General features: G+C 37.3%; 1 protein-coding gene across 1 annotated transcript in view; it reads left to right on the forward strand.

The window, feature by feature from the left end:
• Nucleotides 1-24,443, forward strand: part of LRRC69 (leucine rich repeat containing 69) — a 106,602-nt gene that overhangs the window by 71,936 nt on the left and 10,223 nt on the right. The window contains exons 6-7 of the mRNA XM_079133948.1: nucleotides 4,838-4,939; nucleotides 9,906-10,085. Coding sequence (XP_078990074.1) covers nucleotides 4,838-4,939; nucleotides 9,906-10,085 — 282 coding nt within the window. The remainder of the gene's footprint in view (nucleotides 1-4,837; nucleotides 4,940-9,905; nucleotides 10,086-24,443) is intronic.

The raw sequence follows: 24,443 nt of genomic DNA on the forward strand, positions 1-24,443 counted from the left end.
GCTGTATCGCTCTAGCATGCTTATTTTAAATCCTTTGGGTGTATACCAAGGAGTGGGATAACTGGGTAAATGGTGGTTCCATTCCAAGTTTTCTGAGGAATCTCCATACTGCTTTTAAGAGTGGTTGCATCAATTTGCACTTCTACCAACAAAGTATGAGGGTGCCTTTTTCCCCACATCCTCACCAACACTTGTTAGTTGTATTCTTGATAATCGCCATCTCACTGTAGTTTTAATTTGTATTTCTGTGATTGCTAGAGATGTTGAACATTTTTTCATATATTTTTTGCCCGATCATATTTCTTCTGAAGCATCTGTTCAGTTCCTTTCTCCATTTATTGATTGGGATTTTTTTTTTTTTTTGGCATTAAGTTTTTTGAATTCTTTATATATTCTGAAGATTAATGCTCTGAGGTGCAGATGGCAAAGACTTTCTCCCATTCTGTAGGATTTCTCATCACATCTTGATTATTTCCTTTGCTGTGAAGAAGCTTTTAGTTTGATACCATCCCATTTATTGATTATTGATTTTACTTCTTGTGCTTTAGGAGTCTTGAGGAATTTGGTTCATGATGCAGAGTTGGTCCTACTTTTTCTTCTAGTAGGCACAGGGTCTCTCGCCTAATGCCTAAGTTCTTGATCCATGTTGAGTTAAATTTTGTGGAGGGTGAGAGATAGGGATTTAATTTCATTTTGTTACATGTGGATTTCCAGTTTTCTCAGTACCATCTTTTCTCCAATGTATGTTTATGGCACACCTTTGTGTAGTATGAGATAACTATATTTATGTGGGTTTGTCTCTGTGTCTTCCATAGGTTTTCAAAGTTTTAAGAAGGGTCAATTGACAGGACAGAGTGAGAGATTTCATGTGAGTGACAAGGAAAAGAAAATAGTAAAATTTGGGAGAAAGATGAGTTCAGTTTTTAAATGTTAGAATTTCAAGTGCACGTGGGACTTCTAGCTACAGATTCCCAGCAGATAGCCAAAGATTGGAGACAATTAATACAGAAAGGTATTGAGATAAACATCTTAATCTTAAGGTTCCTTAAATCTTTGATGTTCTCTCTCTCTCTCTCTCTCTCTCTCCCTCCTTTCCCATGGTGCTGGTATGGAACCCAAGTCCTCATGCATGCCAAGCAAATGCTCTACTACTGAGCTATACCCTTAGCCCCTTGAATTCTTGATTTCAATGAGCTTCCTCAGTCTTCACTTCCCCAAACTATATCTATAGTCATGTGTAAATCTTGACATCCTCTTCACCTGATCTAAATTTGAGGAATTAAAGTCCAATGGCAATCTGACCACCAGTTCTTCCTATGTTCAAGCTCTGTAACTACTTTATAGTCATGTCTTTTCATTTAGGTCATTAAGATTTAATGTTCCTCTACTTTTTTTTTTTTTTTAACTTTGTCCAGTAGAGCTTTGTAGTGTTATTTCTTTCTCTATCTAGTCTAGACCATAAAACAGCAGTCCTACCCTTTATTGTTCAGAACATATAATATTCTAATTCCCTTATTTTCTGATAAACCCATTCTGCAAATTCTAAGTGTTTGATCTGGGATACTGGGTGCTAAAGGGAAGTGACGATTATGCTGACAGGGGCCACCTCTAATGTGTGGATTCAGTGGGTTCCTCAGCAATTCTGTGTAAAATTTCTACATATATCCATCTACCCTAACTAGATTCCTCTTCTGAATCTGTGGCATGTTCCAAACCTTCACCACTTTCTTCCTACTCTTCCCACATTGATACCATGCTGCAAAACTTGACTAACAGTCTTTCCATTTCAAAGACAAAATAGAAGGAATGTCGAACTCCTTCAACCATACAATACCACACCTTGAAATGTATCCGTGGGAGCCCTTACACTTTCTTTCCTCTGGCCACAGAGAAGAACATAACTAAGGATGTTAATATTCAAAGATCAATCTGTGTTCTCTTCCTGATCATTTCTCTTTCAATGATTCCTTCTTTCTCTTCTACATCAATCTATCTATATTGTCATTTACTCTCAGTTTTGCATTTGCTGTGACTGAAGTACTTGACAAGAACAGTGTAGAGGAGGAAAAGGTTATTTTGGCTTATGGTTTCAGAGGTGCACTCATGATTTGCAGAGTCCATTGCTCTGGGCCTGAGATGAGGCAGAACATCATGGAAGAAAGGCATGTCAGAGGCACCTCATTGTGGTCTGGAAGGAAGGAGAGGGGTAGAGGTTGAAGGGAAGATGCACCCTTACAGGGCAAACCCACAGTGACCCACCTTCTCCAGTCACATCTCACCTACCTGCAGTTATGACCCAGTCAGTCCATTCGAACTAAGATGGACTGATTAGGTTACATCTTTCACAGTCTAATCATTTTACCTTCGAATATTCTTGCACTGACACAGGGGCTCTCGAGGGATTCCTCATACCTAAACAACAAAGCTTACCTTCTCCATGCTCAAGACTTCTTAAAAAAAATGAAAACCCTCAGTTGCATCCTCCAGTTGCCAATCCCTTCTGCAGATCCAATGGGTCAGTGTCTTATGCTCTTCTGCCTTTAAACCAAATTTCACAACTTTAACACTGTTGATATTTTGGGCTTCATAATACCTTGTTGGGGCACTGTGTACTGAAGAATGGTTAACAGCATCCCTGGTCTTACCAACTACATGCCACTAGCACTTCTCCTACCAGTTGTGACAACCAAAATGTCTATAGACACTGCCAGGTGTGTGTCTGCAAAATTGTGTCAATTGAAACTAAACTGAGAACACTGGCTGTTTAAATAGGCATGCACTGAGACTCTGAACAACCCTTAGGAATATATATATATATATTTTTAATCGGGGGAGAACGTAGCTGATTTTACTACTAGAGTGACCATGATAGCAAATGATTTTGTTTTCTTCAGAAGCTATGCTGATGGGAAGCCCAGTAGTTATAAAGAAAGAAGATGTGAAAGATGTTACTCTGGGGAATATTTAGAGTGGACATCAAGAAACCTGTGTGGGTTTTAGTCAACTTTTTTGCCACTGTGACTAAAAGACCTGACAAGAGCAATTAGAGGAGGAAAAGTTTATTTGGGAGCCAATGGTTTCAGGGGTCTTAGTTCATAGATAGCCAGCTCCGTTCCTCAGGGCTGGAGGTGAGGCAGAACATCCTGGTGGAAGAGTGTGGTGGAGGAAATCACCTGAGGACATCCCTAGAGGAAGGAGAGAGAAAAAGAAAGTGGGGGAGACACTCTGCTCAACAAGGACAAAATATAAACCCCAAAGGCACACCCCTAATGACCACCTCCTCCAGTCACACCCTACCTCCTCCAGTTACCACACAGTTAATCCCTATCAGGGAATTTATGCACTAATTAGGTTAACCCTTTTATAATCCAATCATTTTATCTTTAAATTTTCTTGCCTTTTGTCACGTGTGAGTTTGTAGGGAACACCTCCCATCTAATTCATAACAGTGTGACTTTAGGTTATTGAAGCATATCTGCGGCACGACATGTACTGTTGACTTTTCTTTCCATTAAGGTAAACTCTTTCAGATATTATTTGTACTGTGGAACAAGATGGAGAATTCTTTTCACTATGCTTGATGGAATAGTGGCAGGACCTGAAGGAAGAGAAACATGACCCTGAAGAGAAATGCATGTCCTCTGAAATGTGGTCAATTTTGAATGAAGTTTACATATATTAATGCTGTTCACATATCCAGGATGCTCATTTTTTAATCTTTGTTTTTTAAAAGGACTGTGAGTTTAGGTACAAGTCATGGAATGATACTAATTAAGACAGAGAGGGAAAAATGGTCTTGTAGAACATTAAGTGCAGGAAGTACCCCTTTTAATTTCAGCAACCAGCGTTTATGTATGACTGCCATTGGATTCAACTCTCTAGATTGTTCCCTTAAGCAGGATAACATGCAAGACTGCATTAAGAACACCAGAATGCTCGTGGCGAAACTAGGATTAAATGTGATACCAAAGAGGACTTGAGCTGGATATTTTATTTAGTAGTTTTTCTGTGTTGTACAAGCTTTACTGTAACTTTTGAAACCTAATGACATGGTGCCCTGGAAAGATGTTTTAAATCAATTATTTGTAATTTGTTGAGTGCTCCCTATCTTTCAAATCCTGGGCTGAAATCACAGAAATCTAATTCTCCCATAAATTTTGTGAGATGCTGTGTTGTGACGGAGCCAGCTTATCCTGGCTCGCAAGAGTAGATTTTGCACACGTCTTTCCAACTCTGCCTTCAGGGTCTCTCTTCCTCCCTTCCTCCCTTCCTTCTTCTCTTCTTTCCTCCTCTCCCTCCCCTATTTAACCTTTCTTTCTCTCAGGGAACTGGTTGACCAGAAGCACACTGAAGATAGATTCTTATTGTCCTCATTTTACATTTGAGATTCAGGTTCAGAAATGTAACTCCCTGAATGAGTTTAACTTTAAAAACCACATAAGTTCTTGGGCTCCTCACTGAACATAAATGGATGATAAGATAATCTTTGAAATTTGGAGTATGGTGTATTTCAGAATATTTTTCTTCATGTTTTGGTTTTCTAACATATATTTCCAAAATGTTCTCAGCATTTGAGTTATTAAACCTGTTCTAGCACTCACCAGTTCTGTGACCTCCATCAAGTGTTCTCAGCCACTCAGCCTGAGATATGACCAGTGACCTTTAAGATCCTGCCCATTCATGCCAGCATTAAAATTCTTATGCTTCTAATGACTAGAATATGTCCCATTTTAAAAATGTTAATTCAGAATATATTAAATAATTTTAGTCTAATGTTATTGAAGATGTAGCTTTGGAGACGAAATCTGTCATTTTGTTCTTTATTTTGTTTTAAAAGTTTCACAATCTGAAGCTGACGGAATTCTATTGTGAGGAAAACCCACTTTTCCTGAAGCAGCCAACTGTTGCTCTGCAGCAGGAGGACATCTGGAGTCTACAGGTGAGGGTTTACCTCATTCACATAAGTCTTCGAACTAAATCCATGGTTTTAAAGTTTAAAAGGCTTTTCTTTTAAAGCATTATGGCCAAGCCAGAAAATGATTAATGTAACCCAAGACCATTGGCAATGTGGATCCTACACATAATTTTTTGACTTGCTTTCAAAATCCAGTGTAATCCTATCTGATTTCTAGAGTGACTAAACACAGAGAAATGGAAATATTTTGTTCAATGAAAAGAAAAGAGTGGACTTTAGTTTTACTTTGACCTTCTAACTACTTTTTCTGTACCATTTAAAGATGCATTTGATTTGTTTTAGTGGAGTCTTCATCTCTTTTCATCCGTCCCCATTCCTGATGAATGAATGAATGTGATCCAGAACTCATGTTTACTTTAGTTTTCTTTTCTTTTCTTTTCTTTTCTTTTCTTTTCTTTTCTTTTCTTTTCTTTTCTTTTCTTTTCTTTTCTTTTCTTTTCTTCCTTTTGGCACTTGGGAGTGAACCTGGGGGCAGAGGGAGAGGGGGCTTAACCACTGAGCCACATACCCAGTCATTCTTATTTTTTGAAACAGGGTCTTGCTAAGTTGTGGAGGGCCTCACTGAACTGCGGAGGCTGGCTTTGAGCTTGCAATCTTTCTGCCTCAGCCTCTTGAGTTGCTGGGATTACAGGCTTGTGCCACCATACCCAGCTCCATGTTGGTGATAGTAAAAGAAGAAATAGTAAAGCATAGTAGAGCATTGCATTCATAATTGACAAATTATGGATTGCAAATGCTCTCATATTTGGGCATCATGAATTTGAACTTCCCCCAGATCAATTTGGGTCTGTAGCTGAGCATGCAAGATCATCATAAGACTTTCAGGAATTGTATAGGATTCACATTTTCTGCTGTAGGAAACAAACAACCTTTTTCAGTGGCTTAATTTATTTTAAAATACATTTTCCCAGTTTTTGCATAAGTCATGCATGCTTATTACTGAAAACTAGAAAATAACAGATGGACAAAGAAGAAAATAAAAATTAGTAATAATATGCTGCTTTAGGAAAAGATTCTTACCATGAGTAGAGAAATTAGAAATTGATAAAAATACTCAGAATTCTGGCATGCAGAGATATAACCACTCTTCTCTGTGACATTATTGTTTTAGAACTTCCTATGCATGTAGAATGAGTTTTAAATTAAAAATGAATTCAAACTCTACACATTAGAGACTTGTTTTTTCACTCAAAATATTGTGAATTTCTTTCCAGTTAGGAAAAAAGAGACTAAGACATCTTTTTTGATGGAAATATGATATTCTGTCCTATCATATAATTTTAACTTTTCCTCATTCGAGTTATTAATTTTTGGTTTTTTGGTCTTCATAGACAAGGCTATAATGACCATACTCAGAGTAAATGTCTAGCTTATGTCCACATTATCTCCATGAATAAAATTGGTGTGGTGAAGATTTGGTTTCTTCTACATATTTGTTTTTTTCAAATGCCCTTACAGAAAATGTTTACATAAAAAAGCAAAGCGTTAGTTCATACTTTGGTGTGGAAAAAAATACCCTTTTAATAAATCATTAAAAAACTGTAGTATTCAATTTGTTTAATTCCTTATAACTGATTTTTCCTCCTGTATCAAGTATTTCTGAGTAGTATCAGCAACTAATATTTATTTAAGCTTCCTGTGAGCAAGGTACTGTCCTAAGTATTTAGCAGGAATGGATAATGCAGTTCTTCATTAATACTAGAAAGGTAGGTATCATTATGGTCCCTTTTTTATAGAGAAACAGACCCGGAAAGGGTATATAACCTATTCAAGTTCACAGAAATAGTGTTGGGACAGTGATATCAACTTAAGCGATTGAACTTTAAACTTCTACTGCAATATTGCCTCAGATTGGATGAAAAGGTGAGCGAATCGGATACTGGGTATTTCTGGGTTGGAGGATATTCTGGTTTGTGGAGAAGGCTTGATCATCAGGTAACCCAATGTAACAGTAATCTCTGGGAGAGCCTCAAGGGGAAGAATGTTTCTAACACTCAAGGTGACACAGCAATATTTTTTTCTCTAATTTTCAAAACTATAAGGTCCAGAAGCACAAGAGCTAATTTTATATGCACACAAGTATCACATATTATATATATATATATATGCTTATATTTATAAGAAATTACTATGTTCTTACAATATATAAATTACTTGGGTACTTTAAAAAGTATCTCCAAGAATTTTTCTTAGAAAGGTGACTTAAATTGATTATACATTTTATATTTGTACTTAAAGTCACAGTCACTATAACTAGGTATTTGGTTACTGTTATTGATTAAACAAATGCCTTTGGGTGTGAAAGAATTATAGAGTTTTGAAATAGTCTATGAATTGGTAGAGAATTTTTAATAACTTCTTCACCTCAGAGATATGTAAACTAAAATTGAATGTTCATAACTAGATTATATATTAACCAGAATATATTTCATTAGTAGCAGCCAGGTTGTTGTACCAGTGTTAGTTAATTGGTTCTTAAAACTCTATGTGATGGTATTAAAAAAAATCTTTATTTTCTAAAGGAGGGATTCAAGATTGGAGAAGTTAAAGACTTGTCTAAACAGGATTGCATAGCTTATAAATCCTAGAGTCAGGACTTGAACCTCTGTATTTGTCTGAGTCTGACACTAAATGTTTTTTGAATGCCTTAATGCCCGTCATACACAGAGTGACAGCTTTTTTACAATAGTTACAAAGCCTATCATTCCCTCTAAGATTTCATATTTGTTTCTACATTTAAAATTTTTTATCCTTATATAAATGCAATTCACAGATGTGAAATTTCATAACAAAAATGAAATAATCAACATGTTGAGAAAAAAATAAAATAATTCCCATGGGTGGGTTGGGGAGATAGCTCAGTCGGTAGAGTGCTTGCCTTACAAGCACACGGCCCTGGGTTCGATCCCCAGCACTGCAAAAAAAAAAGTTCCCATGAAAATAATTCCAATTTATGATGGATTAGAAATAGGAATAACTGACCTGCATATAGTTAGCTTACAAATATTCTAACAATAACATGTAAGCTGTTCAAAATGAACAATTTATTTGCCTGTATAAGATTTCCTAATTTTTAATAACCTGGTAATTGACTCATTATTAAATTGTTTATTGCCCCCAAAATTCATTGAATGTATCTCTAAGAGGTATTCTAAAAGATACTATTGTTCAGGTAAACAGTATTTTACTTTACATATACTTGCATTTCCAGGTAATAACTTTACTTTGTATTTTAATGGTATACATTTATTTTTCCAAAGTAACACATTGGCAGTAAATAGAAGAACATAAATAAAGGCTGATGTCAAAATTGTCAAGATATACCAAGTGCAACAAACAAGTTTGGGTCCAGCAATCGTAAACGGGAAAAGTGATCTATATAAACCTATTTATAGGTCCCCTGCATTTCAACAAATTCTATTTGGGGGTAGTGAATACTTGTCCATGAATTTTCTGCAGCTTTATAGTGAGACCTAGCCCCTGAATTCATGTAGCTAACAATGTAACTCTAAAGTGAGTATTTTATTTAGAATCCCCAGCTATGCTCTGCTTAAATGGTTTAAGAAAGGGTGGCATTGTACATCTGAGTTAAGAAGTCCTGGTAATATTAGTGATTTCAAATTTATCCTTCCAGCTGACCTCAGTTCTGTAACCATCCAGGAGAATGAGCTGAAGCGGGTAAAAGGTTGTGCTGTTGAAGGATCGGACATTTAAGGAACACACACTCAGGGTTGTTTGCAGCATAAAAGTAGTTCCCTAGACTCTTGTTAACTGGGAGGGATAAGGTAACAGGGAACAGGCCTGTAGCAATTTGTAGAATTTTGTTTTTATTTTAAAAAGTTTAAAGATTTTAGTTGGGGTTAATGAGTGAAAGAATATGTATGTATGTATGCATGTATGTATGCATATATTCCCAAAGATTCCCATCAGAGCCTGATCAGAGCCCATTCTGATCCCCCTGGGAAATCTTTCAGTTCGGCCAGGAAAAAAAGTGTCCCCATGTACTATTGGCATTTCAAGCAGTGTTTGTGTAACATTTATACAGGACTTCCATCCTACTGGCATAGACAATGGGCAGCATTTAGGGAGTGAGGCAAATATTTTTGTTCTTTGCTCAGTCAGTGAAGATTCAATGTTACATATTATACATTTTTACTTTAGGATGATGATACGTTGCTGATGGTCCTGGTTAAAGGTAGCTTCCATTTCCTTTGCCTCTATTATTATTTAATATTATTATATTATGATTACACAAATCAATTTTCTGAACAACTGTGTAACTAGGTCTAAAACAGGTTGAATGCAGAGATTTAGTTCATGGAGGTTATTGCTCTTGAACAAGGTGGCATTGTTCAGGTACTTAATATAGCTAATCACTTAAACCAACCCTTTTTAAACTTTAACATGCACACAGAGAGATTATTTGGGGACTTTGTTGAGATTTTGATTCAGCAGAACTGGGATATAGCCAGGATTCTTCTTTCCTGATAAGCTGCCAGGTGAAGCAGATGATACTGACTTGTAAGCCATAATTATAAAAATGATTTAGACCTTAGAGAATGTGACACACTCAATTTTTTATTTTAGTTAGAATGTTTGTGCAGTCCTGCTTACTGTAATAAAATATAACCAATTTGAACCTAAACTATATATTACTTTATAAAACAGGTAATGCAAATTTATTGTGACTTTAATTCCTTATATGTGAGAGACATAAATATATTACCATGGAAGCAGCTTACTTATGTTACTTAAAACCAAACATATTTACAATGCCAGTCATTTACAACATAATTCGTTATACTGAAGAATCTTCATTTAACAAAAACTAAGGAATAAGATAGAAATTTGAGTTAGTAAAATAGGAATCAATGTAATGTAAAATTAACAAAAACAATTTTAGAAACCATGTTCTTCTTTTTTAACTTAGGAAATAACATCAAGATATGTCATGAATCAGCTAGCAGGAAAACATCCTTTTCTAACGCGTGCCATAGAACATTATCCAGAGGTCAGGAACTTAATTTCTCAGGCAAAAAAATGTCCAATATGTGGAAAATTTTTTTTATCCATATGGCTGGAATGTGTTCGGTTTGTTCCTCCACCAAAGGTAAATGGTACTTGTGTGTAAACATAAGCATAAGATCGATCCACCATTCTGTTTTGTCCTTATTGAAGTTAACCTCTACTAAATAGATTTATATCTAAGAATTGACTTCTATGATATTATAATGTTAATTTGGGGTAGACAAATTTGGATATCTGCAACGATCATCATGTCCTATTCCATTTACATTTAAACTCTCTATGAGATCACATACATTCTATCAAATTTCCATGGAAATTGAAAAATTTTTATCAGTAAATCCCTTTTGTTCATCAACCTGGTTAATAAAACCTAAACTATGTTTTCTCAGGGAGAAGAATTTTTCAGTAGTCTGTATTGCCATTTGGATGGAAAACAAGTTACTCTTTGTCATAATGATGTTATAGAACACCAAGTATGCCAGGATGTGAGCTACAGCATTATGTCACCTGGAAGTTGATTGAGATCCCTGGCCAGTTTATAGCTCATAACTCAGGTTCTAGACCAGTGTTCAGTAGGCTTCTTTTTCTATAAGTAACCAGATAGTAAAAATTTTAGGCAATGTGGTTCTCATCACAATTACATAACTTCATGCTTAGTAGCATGAAGGCATCTGTAGACAATGTGTAATTAAACATGTTTATGTTCCCATATAACTTTATATATGAACCTAATTTTTTAATTTCATATAATGTTCACATATCATTAAATATTTTTTTCCCTAATTGTGTAAAAATGTGAAAACTCCAGCTCATGTGTCTTATGGAAACAGAATGTAGGCCAGATTTGGACTGGGGACTGTAGTTTTCCTATGTTCTAGGCCATCCAGCATTTGTTCTTGATGTCATAATTTCCTCTCCGCTTTTGGTGAACACTGGCCTTTCTTGGGACAGCACATAGTGCAATGGTTGGTGATAATGTTAAATAACTGAGCAAACACAGATGCAGTTCTGTCATTCTGAAGATCATCATCTGGTGAAAGAGGCCAACATTAAACAAGTGAACACGCATGTAATTTTAAAAATCGTGACACATATTGTTACATGGAGGAGTAGTATATTAGTTTTTTAATATATTAGTATATTAGTTTTTATTATTTAAACAAATGGGATACATGTTGTTTCTCTATTTGTACATGGAGTCAAGGCATACCATTTGTGTAATCATAAATTTACGTAGGGTAATGTTGTTTGATTCATTCTGTTATTTTTTGCCCTTCCCCCCCACCCCTCCCACCCCTCTTTTCCCTCTATACAGTCCTTCCTTCCTCCATTCTTACCACCCTCCTTATCCCTAAACCTAACCCTAAACCTAACCCTAACCCTAACGCTAACCCCTCCTACCCCCCATTATATGTCCTCATCTGCTTATCAGCGAGATCATTCGTCCTTTAGTTTTTTGAGATTGGCTTATCTCACTTAGCAATGATATTCTCCAATTTCATCCATTTGCCTGCAAATGCCATAATTTTACCATTCTTCGTGGCGGAGTAATATTCCATTGTATATATATGCCACAGTTTCCTTATCCATTCATCAACTGAAGGGCATCTAGGTTGGTTCCACAATCTGGCCATGGTGAATCGAGCAGCTATGAACATTGATGTGGCTGTATCTCTGTAGTATGCTGATTTTAAGTCCTTTAGGTATAGGCCAAGGAGTGGGATAGCTGGGTCAAATGGTGGTTCCATTCCAAGTTTTCTGAGGAATCTCCATACTGCTTTCCAGAGTGGCTGCACTAATTTGCAACCCCACCAACAATGTATTAGTGTACCTTTTTTCCCACATCCTCGCCAACACCTATTGTTGCTTGTGTTCTTGATAATCACCATTCTAATTGGGGTGAGATGGAATCTCAGGGTAGTTTTGATTTGCATTTCTCTTATTACTAAAGATGTTGAACATTTTTTGATATATCTGTTGATTGTTTGTACATCTTCTTCTGGGAAGTGCCTGTTCATTTCCTTAGCCTATTTGTTGATTGGATTATTTGCATTCTTGATGTAGAGTTTTTTGAGTTCTTTATAGATTCTGGAAATTAGCGCTCTATCTGAAGTATGAGTGGCAAAGATATTCTCCCACTCTGTAGGCTCTCTCTTCACATTACTGATAGTTTCCTTTGATGAAAGAAAGCTTTTTAGTTTGAATCTATCCCAGTTGTTGATTTTTGCTTTTATTTCTTGTGCTATGGGAGTCCTGTTAAGGAAGTCTGATCCTAAGCCAATAAGTTGAAGGTTTGGACCTACTTTTTCTTCTACAAAATGCAGGGTCTCTGGTCTGATTCCGAGGTCCTTGATCCATTTTGAGTTGAGTTTTGTGCAGGGTGAGAGATAGGGGTTTAATTTCATTCTGTTGCATATGGGTTTCCAGTTTTCCCAGCACTATTTGTTGAAGAGGCTATCTTTTCTCCATTGCATATTTTTGGCCCCTTTGTCTAGTATGAGAAAATTGTATTTATTTGGGTTTGTGTTCGTGTCCTCTATTCTGTACCATTGGTCTACCTGTCTATTTTGGAACCAATACCATGCCATTTTTGTTACTATTGCTTTGTAATAGAGTTGAAGATCTGGTATTGTGATACCCCCTGCTTCGCTCTTTCTAGTGAGGATTGCTTTAGCTATTCTGGGTTTTTTATTCCTCCATATGAATTTCATAATTGCTTGCTCTATTTCTATAAGGTACATCATTGGTATTTTAATTGGAATTGCATTGAATCTGTATAGCACTTTAGGTAGTATGGCCATTTTGACAATATTAATTCTGCCTATCCAAGAACATGGGAGATCTTTCCATCTTCTAAAGTTTTCTTTAATTTCTTTCTTTAGTGTTCTGTAGTTTTCATTGTAGAGGTCTTCCACCTCTTTTGTGAGATTGATTCCCAAGTATTTTATTTTTGTCGATGCTATTGTGAATGGGATAGTTTTCCTAATTTCTCTTTCTGAAGATTCATCACTTATGTATAAAAATGCATTGGATTTATGAGCTTTGATCTTGTAACCTGCTACTTTACTGAATTCACTTATGAGTTCTAAGAGTTTTCTGGTGGAATTTCCAGGTTCCTCTAAATATATAATCATGTCATCAGCGAGCAGGGATAGTTTGAGTTCTTCTTTTCCAATTCGTATCCCTTTAATTTCTTTGGTTTGTCTAATTGCTCTGGCTAGAGTCTCAAGGATGATGTTGAATAGAAGTGGTGAAAGAGGACATCCCTGCCTTGTTCCAGTTTTTAGGGGGAATGCTTTCAGTTTTTCACCATTTAGAATGATATTGGCCATGGGCTTAGCGTAGATGCCCTTTACTATGTTAAGGAATGTTCCCACTACCCCAATTTTTTCTAGTGTTTTGAGCATGAAGGGATGCTGTATTTTATCAAATGCTTTTTCTGCATCTATTGAAATAATCGTGTGATTCTTAACTTTAAGTCTGTTGATATGGTGAATGACATTTATTGATTTCCGGATGTTGAACCAACCTCCCATCCCTGGGATAAAACCCACTTGATCGTGGTGCACTATCTTTTTAATATATTTTTGTATGCGATTTGCTAAAATTTTGTTGAGAATTTTTGCATTGATGTTCATTAAGGATATTGGTCTGAAATTTTCTCTCCTCGATGTGTCTCTGTCTGGTTTAGGTATCAGGGTGATATTGGCTTCATAGAATGAGTTTGGGAGGGTTCCCTCCTCTTCTATTTCATGGAATACTTTGAGGAGTATTGGAATGAGCTCTTCTTTAAAGGTTTTGTAGAACTTGGCTGAGAACCCATCTGGTCCCGGACTTTTCTTTGTTGGTAGGCTTTTGATGACCTCTTCTATTTCATTGCTTGAAATTGATTTATTTAAGTTGTATATGTCCTCCTCGTTCAGTTTACGTAATTCATATGTCTCTAGAAACTTGTTGATGTCTTTGAGGTTTTCTGTTTTGTTGGAGTATAGATTTTCAAAATTATGTTTTGTATTATAATTGCTTCTAATTATGTTTTGTATTTCACTCGTGTCTGTTGTGATATTTCCTTGTTCATTCCGAATTTTAGTAATTTGAGTTTTCTCCCTCTTTCTCTTTGTTAGTGTGGCTAATGGTTTATCAATTTTGTTTATTTTTTCAAAGAACCAACTATTTATTTTTTTTAATTTTTCCAATTGTTTCTTTTGTTTCAATTTCGTTGATTTTGGCTCTGATTTTAACTATTTCCTGTCTTCTACTACTCTTGGTGTTGGTCTGCTCTTCTTTTTCTAGGGCTTTGAGCCGTAGTGTTAAGTTGTTTATTTGTTGATTTCTATTTCTTTTGTTGAATGTGCCCCATGAAATAAATCTTCCTCTAAGTACTGCTTTCATAGTGTCCCAGAGATTTTGATATGATGTGTCTTTGTTCTCGTTTACTTCTAAGAATTTTTTTATTTCCCTCCTGATGTCTTCTGTTATCCATTCATCATATAAAAGTGTATTATTTAATCTCCAGTTATTGGAGAAGTTTCTGTTTTTTATTCTGTCATTTATTTCTAATTTCAATCCATTATGATCTGATAGAGTACAAGGTAGTATCTCTATCTTCTTGTATTTGCTAACAGTAGCTTTGTGGCATAAAACATGGTCTATTTTAGAGAAGGATCCATGTGCTGCTGAGAAGAAAGTGTATTCGTTCTTTGTTGGATGGTATATTCTATATATGTTGGTTAAGTCTAAATTGTTGATTGTGTTATTGAGATCTATGGTTTCTTTATTCAATTTTTGTTTGGAAGATCTATTCAGTGGTGAGAGAGGTGTGTTAAAATCGCATAGTATTATTGTGTTGTGTTCTATTTGATTTCTGGAATTGAGAAGGATTTGTTTGACATACATGGATGAGCCAATGTTCGGGGCATAGATATTTATGATTGTTATGTCTTGCTGATTTATGCTTCCCTTAAGCAGTATGTAATGTTCTTCTTTATCCCTTCTGACTAGTTTTGGCTTGAAGTCCACATTATCTGAAATGAGGATGGATACTCCAGCTTTTTTGCTGTGTCCGTGTGCATGGTATGTTTTTTCCCATCCTTTCACCTTTAGTCTATGGGTATCTCTTTCATTGAGTTGAGTCTCTTGCAGGCAGCATATTGTTGAATCTTTCTTTTTAATCCAATCTGCCAGTCTATGTCTTTTGATTGATGAGTTCAGGCCATTAACATTCAGGGTTATTATTGTGATATGATTTGTATTCTCAGTCATTTGACTCATTTTTGTTTTTTGACATGATTTGGTTTCTCCTTTTTTTGGTTATTCCTTTAGGCTATTTCCTCCCATTGCTGATTTGCATCATTGTTTTTCATCTCTTCCTCATGGAATATTTTGCTGAGAATGTTCTGTAATGCTGGCTTTCTTTTTGTAAATTCCTTTAGTTTTTATCATGGAAGGATCTTATTTTGTTGTCAAATCTGAAAGTACGTTTTCCTGGGTATAAGATTCTTGGTTGGCATCCGTTTTCTTGGGGCTTGGTAAATGTTGTTCCAGGCCCGTCTAGCTTTTAGGGTCTGGATTGAAAAATCTGCTGATATTCTTATTGGTTTCCCCCTGAATGTAATTTGATTCTTTTCTCTCGCGGCCTTTAAAATTCTGTCTTTATTTTGTATGTTAGGTATTTTCATAATAATGTGCCTTGGTGTGGGTCTGTTTTAAATTTGTGTATTTGGAATCCTATAAGTCTCTCGTACTTGATTTTCCATTTCATTCCTCAGATTTGGGAAATTTTCTGATATTATTTCATTGAATAGATTGTTTATTCCTCTGGTTTGTTTCTCTAAGCCTTCCTCAATCCCAATAATTCTTAAATTTGGCCTTTTCATGATATCTCATAATTCTTGTAGATTCTGTTCATGATTTCTTACCATCTTCTCTGTTTGGTCAACTTTATTTTCACGATTAAATATTTTGTCTTCAATGTCTGAGGTTCTGTCTTCCAGGTGTTCTATCCTATTGGTTATGCTTTCTAAGGAGTTTTCAACTTGGTTTATTGTTTCCTTCATTTCAAGGATTTCTGTTTGTTTTTTTTTTCAGTATTTCTAACACTTTATTGAAATGATCTCTTGCTTCCCGTATTTGCTCTTTTAACTGTTGATTGGTGAGATCATTTAATGCCTGCATTTGCTCTTTTATCTCCTCATTTGCTTCCCTGATTGATTTAATTATGTACATTCTGAACTCCCTTTCTGACATTTCTTCTGCTGTGCTATCATTGGGTTTTATTGATATATTATCTAGGTTTGCTTGGGACATTTTCTTCCCTTGTTTTCTCATATTGGTCAGATGTCAGTGGGACTCTGAGATATTGCAGATTTCCTCTATTGGCTTATAGTGTCCCTGTACATTTCCAGTATATCACCTCCCAGCCTTTAGTAGCCTGAAGTGTTGGAGTAACTTGATAATGCAGTGCTTCTGAAGAAAGCTTCCCCTAGCCCGCTACTGGTTCCAGGGCTTGGAGCTGGTTCTGTGTGGAAAGGCTCTCACTGGAGGGCCTGCTCTGAGAAGCTGGCTGTGTGGGAGGAACCCACTGCCGGAGTATGCAGGGCTGCCTGGGGAAGACTCTAGCTGCCCTACCTTACTCTGATAACCTGCCCCTATCCGGGCTTGCCATCCAGGCTGAACTTCACCCGGTCGGGGAGACTCACCCCATGGCTCTATTTTAGTCTGAGTCTCTCAATGCCTCCCCTTCTTGAATCCTGGGTTCTGGAGTGACTGGAGATTCAGTCACCTTCTTGTCCGCCATCTTGGATCCCCCCGTGGAAAGAGCCTGTGGCTGGAGGGGGCAGGGCTGCCTGGAGAAGTCTCTGGCTGCCCTGCCCTGGTCCCAGAGGCTGCTTGCAGGTCGGAGCTCTCCACTGGCTTGGGTACTTGTGGCTAGCTCTGTGTAGAAAGGCTTTCACTGGGCGGTCTGCTCCAAGAAGCTAACCTTGAAAGGCACCTCCCCCCGGAGGAAGCTGGGCTGCTTGGGGAAGTCCCTGGCTGCCCTATCGTGGTCCCTGAAGATGCCTGTGGGCCGGAGCTCGCCATGCTGGCTCAGAGACTTGGAGCTGGTTCTGTTCAGAAAAGCTCTCAGCGGGGACCTGCTCCGAGAAGCTGGAGAAGCTGGCTGTGTGGGAGGAGCCCACCGCAGGGCTGCCTGGGGAAGTCTCTAGCTACCCTGCCCTACTGTGATAATCCACCCCTATCCAGCCCTGCCACCCAGGCCGAGCTTTACCTGGTGGGGGGACTCACCCCGTGGCTCTATTTTAGTCCAAGTCTCTCAATGCCTCCCCTTCTTGAATCCTGGGTTCTGGAGCAACTGGAGATTCAGTCACCCTCTAGTCCGCCATCTTGGATCACCAGCATATTAGTTTTTTAAGGCTGATGTGAGAGTACTGTAAACTGGGTGGCTTAAGAAATTCATTCTTTCACTGTTCTGGAGACTTGAAGTTCAATGTCAATTTATTGGCTGTTTTTTTTTCCTTCTGAGAATTGTGAGGCATAGTCCGTTCTAGGCCTCTCTTCATGACCTATAAGTGGCTCTCTTCATTCAATGTCTTGTCACGTTGTCTTCCTTCTATGTATATCTGTGTTCAAATTTCTCCTTCTCACATCTGTCATATTAGATTAGGGCCCACACTAATGACCTTTTTTTTTTTTTTTTTTTCCCCCTGTGGTACCGGGGATTGAACTGAGGGCCTGAGCATGGTAGGCAAATGCTCTATCACTGAGCTACATCCCCAGCCTAATGACCTCATTTTAACTTGACCACGTTTGCAAAGGACAAGGAGTTGGTCCAGTAAAGAGGTGGAGAAGAACATGTCCGGCTAGCGAGTGGGAACAGTGTGTGTTAAGACTTTGAGGAGGGAGATCACTTCTGATTTGAGGAACTGAAAAACAGTTCAGTCTGACTGGAGAGTATTAGTTTTTTTTTTTTTCTCCCTGTGCTGGGGGTTGAATCCACAGTCTTGTGCTTGCAAGGCAAGCACTCTACCGACTGATCTATCTCCCCAGCCCGAGAGTATTAGTTGATGGGGATGTTGAGGTAGGCAAGAGTTGTTTCACAGAATATCAAACAGTCCTCATTAAAAAATTAGACTTTTATTCAATATGCAATGAAACTTAGCTGAAGTATTTTCATAAGAGTGACATATCCTGATTTTATTTTAAAAAGGTAACTTCTGAGTGGAGGATGGATTAGAAGGTGGGGAGGATATTAGGCAGAAGGCTATTGTACCAAACTGGGTGAGGGATGATAATGGTGGTGACCCTGGAAACAGATGGATCTGATATATATTTGTAGGAAGAAGTAATTAGACTTCCAGTTTTCTGGCCTATATCACTACATGAATGCAGATGACTTTTTGTTGATATAGGGATGACTAAGGGAGAAACAGGTTTGTTAGGGAGAGATACAAGTTCTCTTTGGGTGTGGGAAGTGTGAAATTCCTACAGCCAGGGACCATGAGCAACATGAAGCTATAGACTGATTCAGTGTGTTGGGAATCCAGTGTTGTGCATTTGTGAGTTTGAGTGTCTGTGTTGGGGAGTGTGAGTGTCTATGTTGGGGAGTGGGAGGCAGAGTTTGGTACAGAGCTAGATACATGACCTTTTATACCATTTCTACAGCATCTGATTCTAAACTTTGTAGTGTTAGTGACTGAAAGTGTCATTCAACTCAAGTAGTCTTTGTGCCAATAAAGGATCTCAGTTGAATCTGCTTACATCTGTCTCAGTGGATCTTATCACTAGTCACTTACCAAATTTACCTATGAGACTTTTAAAGAATAGAGGCATCCCACTCCATAGCTACTAAATAAGAATCTGTGGCGGTAGAGCCCTGACCATATGCAATTTTATCAAGTGTTTCTGTTGATTTTCATGTTCAGTTAGGGCTGGGAATCTCTGTCCTACCTGTTTAGAGCTCTTCCTGCACTAAGTAAGGACCTGTCTTTCTTTAGTGAGCAAGGACTCCTCAGTGCCTTATACATAGCTAAGAGGAAGACTCATTGGTTGAATGTATGAATTAATGAATGATCTATAGTGACTAGGGTGAGATACAAATAATAGTAAAAAAGAAAAGGAGGGATATGGTGAAGGGGTAAATCCACTGTGTGTACGGGCCACAAACACATACTTTCATATGGCCTCCACCTGGGAACCTGGGTAAGTCCCCAGGAAGGCAGCTTGAGAGCGCATTGTAGAGTTTTCTCTCCATCTGTCTGTTTCTTGGAAGTCATGCTGAACGACTTTTCATTTATCCTGTTGGAAGCAGAACAAAGGCTCCTGAAGCAGAGTTCTGTGTTCCTGAGTGTCTGTGGAGCCAGGATTAGGCCTCTCACAGCTGTTGCTTCCCCAAGGACAGTTGGGGAGCTTATGTGGATGCTGATAATATATTTTCACTAGTGTTATTAGTTGCTGTTTCATAGGTTTACATTTCTAACTGCTGGATGAGATCATCACTACTTATATTTCAGAGCTATATTAGCTGTCTCAAAACTGTTAATTGTGGGAATTTCTTTTATAAAATTAACTGTGTGTGCTGTTCATGATGAAGTCTAGTAAGGACAACTACTTTTTCCCACCAACTTTTCATTTTGAAGAATTTGAAAGTAGCACGAAACTTGAGTGAATAATACAGTAGACATTTTTTATACTCTAAATCTAAGTCATCGATTTTCAGCATTTTGTTTCATGGGTTTCTTCATTTATATTTTGCCTTTAAAATTCATCTGGTCTAGAAAAAATTGGATGACAAAACCAAGAAAAGGTCTTACCTAGAGAGATTGTATTACTCTCTCGGATAAAAAGAAAAGATTTTGATTCAAAGAAAGGAAAATAAATAAGTATCTGTGCTTCATATCAAGTAGAGAGCTTTTATCAAAAGTAACTCCAGATGATGGTAAAATAACCTCCAGAAAATATGTAGGTTATTTTAACTGTAGTAACCTGTGAATAGGCTGTGGAGGTTCCCAGTACTAATTGTTCACCTCTAAGAAGCAAAACAGAGATTTTATTTCATTTTATTTTATTTTTTAGTTGCCAATGGACCTTTATTTTACTTATGTACAGTACTAATAATTGAACCCAGGGCCTCACATGTGCTAGGCAAGCACAACCTGAGCCCCAGAACACAGATTTTACAAGAACCACTTCAAGTAGGTCATTTATAATTCTGTAGAATGAAATCAGGGGACTGTCATTGCAGTTCAGATTACCTGATGTTAGGTGTTTACTCTGGAAAGCTGTCTAGCAGGCTACAGGATCCCAGAGCAAGTAATGAATAATAGATCTAATCCAGCTATGGTTGTGGTACAGACCTTCTAAAATTTTTGTCACAATGTCTTTTGCCATATTTTTTTGATTCAAGCAAATATTTTTAAATGTTACACATGTTATATAAAAAGGCAGGGGAAATCTCTCAAAAATAGGAGGAACACAAATAGAGTAGAGAGGGAGGGATGGGGGAGGGCATGGAGAAGTACTGGGGAATAAAATCTACAAAATTCTCCTATGTCTATGTGCTAATATACCACAATGAATTTCATGTATATAGTATAATACATAGATGAACATAACAATAGAAATAATAGAAAGGAGATCAGTGGAGTAGATCAAACAGAATCTGGATGGGGAGGGAGAAGAGGGGGGAGGGGAAAGAAAAGAATGGTACAAGATTGATCCAATTATGTGCATATATGAATATCACAAAATGAATCCCACTGTCATGTATAATTATAATGTACCAATAAAAATAAATAAAGGAAACAAAGACTACTAATCCAAAAGAGAAAAAAAAATGTGAGCTTTCACTCATTACAAATAAATGATGCTAAAATAATTAAGAAAGCGTATAGGTCTCATTCCTCATATAAATCATTTTAAGATATTTGTACCATCACCATAATCCATGTTGGCAAGAGATATGCAAAATACTTGCTTGAGGAATTGGGAGCTTAAAAGAAAGGCTAAGTACCCCCCTCCTTTAATCCAGTTATGAAAAAAAAATCATGTCTGTATTAGACATATCTACTTGTGCTGAGAGAAACAAATTTGAGAAGAGGAAACATTTAATCAAAGAAAGCATCCTCAAACCAGCGACATGTATATAGATCTCTCTTTTAATGATTCTGTGCCTACAGAAGTTCTTTTTGAACAAGAAACTTCCATTTCAATTGTTCAGTCTTTTAATACTTTGATCCTCTTGCTATGGAAATGTCTTTGTCCAAGTTAAGTCAACGTTTATACTAAAAGTTTTGAAGTCTTCATGGCACTTAGAAAAGTTGAATTCATTTATTTCCTTGGTGTTCAATGACTCTGTCTACAATGAACCTAAGCTCTAGAAATTCAGGGACCATTTCAGTCCCGTCTTCATGTGTAGAAAACTTTGCACAGAGCCTTATACATATTTGGTTTCTACTAAATGAGTGATGAATCAGAAGATCTGGATTTGAATACCAGCTCCTCTTTTTCTTTTTATTAGGTTATTGATGTATTCCATCAAATGCATCATAGAGCACAATCTGGCAGAGCTACTACCAGTGAGGGCTAATGTCAAGGTTTAAAAAAACCTGGACCCAGAACTAACCGTATTGCCAAAGAGGACATTGAAATAATGCGTTAGGAGAAATTTAAAACCAGCTGGAATTAAATAGCAAGAGTAAAGAGAAAGCATCAGTGAGAAAGTAAAGATAGAAATTAATGTTAGTCCTCAAGATGGGAGTAAATATGTAATCCTGAGCACATGTGTAACTTATCTGTGAATTGTTCACATTACCATCTGGTATGGATTATTGTAGTCAAGAATCATTTAATGATTACAACATGTCAAATTACTTGGCAAAAGTTGTCCAAAACCCTGCTTTCCACTGGCCATGTTCTGAACACCTTGGACAAGTTGCCCTATTCATTTTTACTCTAACAGATTCCATCTCAAAACCATCTGATAAATTGCTAGTCTCATTTCAAATCTCCTTTATAGAAATTGCAACCTCATAAAAATAATGACAGCTAACACTTAGCACTAGTGTCCAACCAACCAAGGACACTAATGAGAAATTCCAAGTACAGAGAAATCAAGAAATTTTCCCAACTTCAAAGTTGCTGGGTAAAGACTCTTAAGGAGGAAACTCAGGTGTATGACTTCGTGTTCTCAACCAGATGATTTGGGTCACCTTTCATAGTTTTGCAACCCAGTTATTCCTCATCTACTTCAACCAAATTTAAGACATTTATGTTGAAGAGCCTGCCATCATTATTTATTTATTCACTAAGACTCATTTACCTTTTCCTATTATGAGTCAGGTTCTTTGACAGGCAGATGGGAATGCAGAACCCTTGCCCTTGAAAAATTCATCTTCCTAGGAGAAGTGGAATTAGAATAAAGTGATTGGAATCTGACAATTTAGGCTTGAAGGACAGCCCCAATGCTGCTAGCAGTGAAATCTTAATTTCCTCTTTGAGGCAAAGCTTCTTCAACCGTCGAATGACAATAATAATAATAATAATAGGGTCCACCTCACAGGGATGTGGTGAGGGATATGTGGGGTAAGGTATAGACAATACTTAGCATAGCAGAGTCTTAATAATGGTAACACAGTAAATGCTTCATAAGGGGAGTTTTTTTTTTTTTTAAATCAAAGGCCTTCAACAGGAAAGGATGATGACATTCTTGTAATAAGTAGATGTGGAGGTGCACAAGGTACTATGAGAAGAAAGCACCTCAACTAAATGTGATGTTCCTTATTCTATACCTGGGACCTAGTGTAGTGATTATATATAGTACATGGAGGATACACAATAATGGTTTAAACTTATTTTAAGAGGCATTTCTTGGAAATGTGTTTTGAAGCATAGGGAGGCATTAGAGTAGATCATGGGCCAGCAGATGGTCATTTTGGGCGAAGCAACTGCTTGCACAAAGCTAACCTTGTGCTGATAAATTGTACCAGGAGAACTGGAACTCGCTGAAGGTGAGGTAAAGGGGATGAGGTTGGAAACACAAGCAGGCTGAGGGGGTGGGCTCTTGTGTGTCAAGTTGGAACTTAACTCTTGAAAGCTACTACCTTAGTTTGCTAGGGATACCACAACAGACTACCACAGATTTGGGGCCTTCAGAAACAGAAATCTATTTCTCAGAATTCTGAAGCCTGAAAATTCAAGGCCATGGTGTTGGAAGGCTTGACTTCTTGGTGGCCTTTTTCCCTCACTTGTAGCAGATGACTTTTCCCCTTGTTTTGACATGGTCTTCTCTCTGTATATGCGTGTGTACAAATTTCCTCTTCATAATTATAAGGATATTAGTAATATTTTATTAGAACCCACCATAATTGAGTTAATTTTAACCTTATTATCACTTTAAAGACCCTATCTCTAAATACAGTTTCTTTGAGAACCACTGGGGGTTAAAACTTCAACATATTGATTTTTGGGTGACATAGTTTTAGTCCCTAACAACTGCCTGTAGTTATAGGTGCTGTAGCAAAAAAAATTGTTTGACGAAAAGAGATCAAATCTGGTGATGTGGATTTCAGATTGTTTCATGTAAGTAAACCACTTATTAAAGTCATGGAAATGAAGATTGCCCAAGGAGACTTACCCAATAAGGAGAGACACCAAGAAAAAAGGACTATTGAGGACAGCGATTTTTAAAAGGTGGGAAAAGTTAGCAAAGGAGACGGAGAAAGAAAAGACAAGGGCGGAAGCACATAAACCAGTAGAGAGTGTACTAATTGTCCACCTTTAAAATGCAGATGTGTAAGGAATAGGACTTTCTTTTTCTCCTCCTATTTGGATTCCCATTCTACTGGAAAATTTGTTCTAGTTAATTCCAGGCTTATGTGCTGATTTTAGGATGTTATTAGTTATTTCAGGTTTAATTTTGATCATTTACAATTTCCTTCCCTTCCCTTTCTTCCTGTATTATCTTTTGGAGCTCTTAAATAGTGTCATGGCATTAGAATGTGGAAGCAGAATTTTCTGCCAGTGTCCTTTGTGGGTATCCCTTGAGGTGTATGATCATCCTATCTAGACCCTGAGTATGGTCATAGCTCCATGATGGTGTCTGCTCCCATTGATGTCTGTCTCTCAATCAGTTTCCCTACGTCTTCTTGTTCTGACATTGAAGTCCCGTTGATGGTCATCTTTCAACCATGTCCATGTTATGCTTTGAACAAGAGAGCATTTTTCTTTACTCCAACATAGGCTCAAACGTGATGTTGTGGGGCACAACCTAAGAACAGGCCGATCACCATTGAGAAGTCCAAATTTGAGCGCCTCTGTTAACTGTCTGACTGTCTCACACAGCCCTGACCATAAGGTTGCAGTACATCAATCATAAGTAGCTGTTGCTATGATTCAAAACTACAAACTAACATCATGAGATCTAAAATCATAAGCAGAAGGGGGA

The sequence above is a fragment of the Sciurus vulgaris genome (genome assembly GCF_902686455.1).
Source record: "Sciurus vulgaris genome assembly, chromosome: 1".
In the NCBI taxonomy this organism is placed as follows: Eukaryota; Metazoa; Chordata; class Mammalia; order Rodentia; family Sciuridae; genus Sciurus; species Sciurus vulgaris.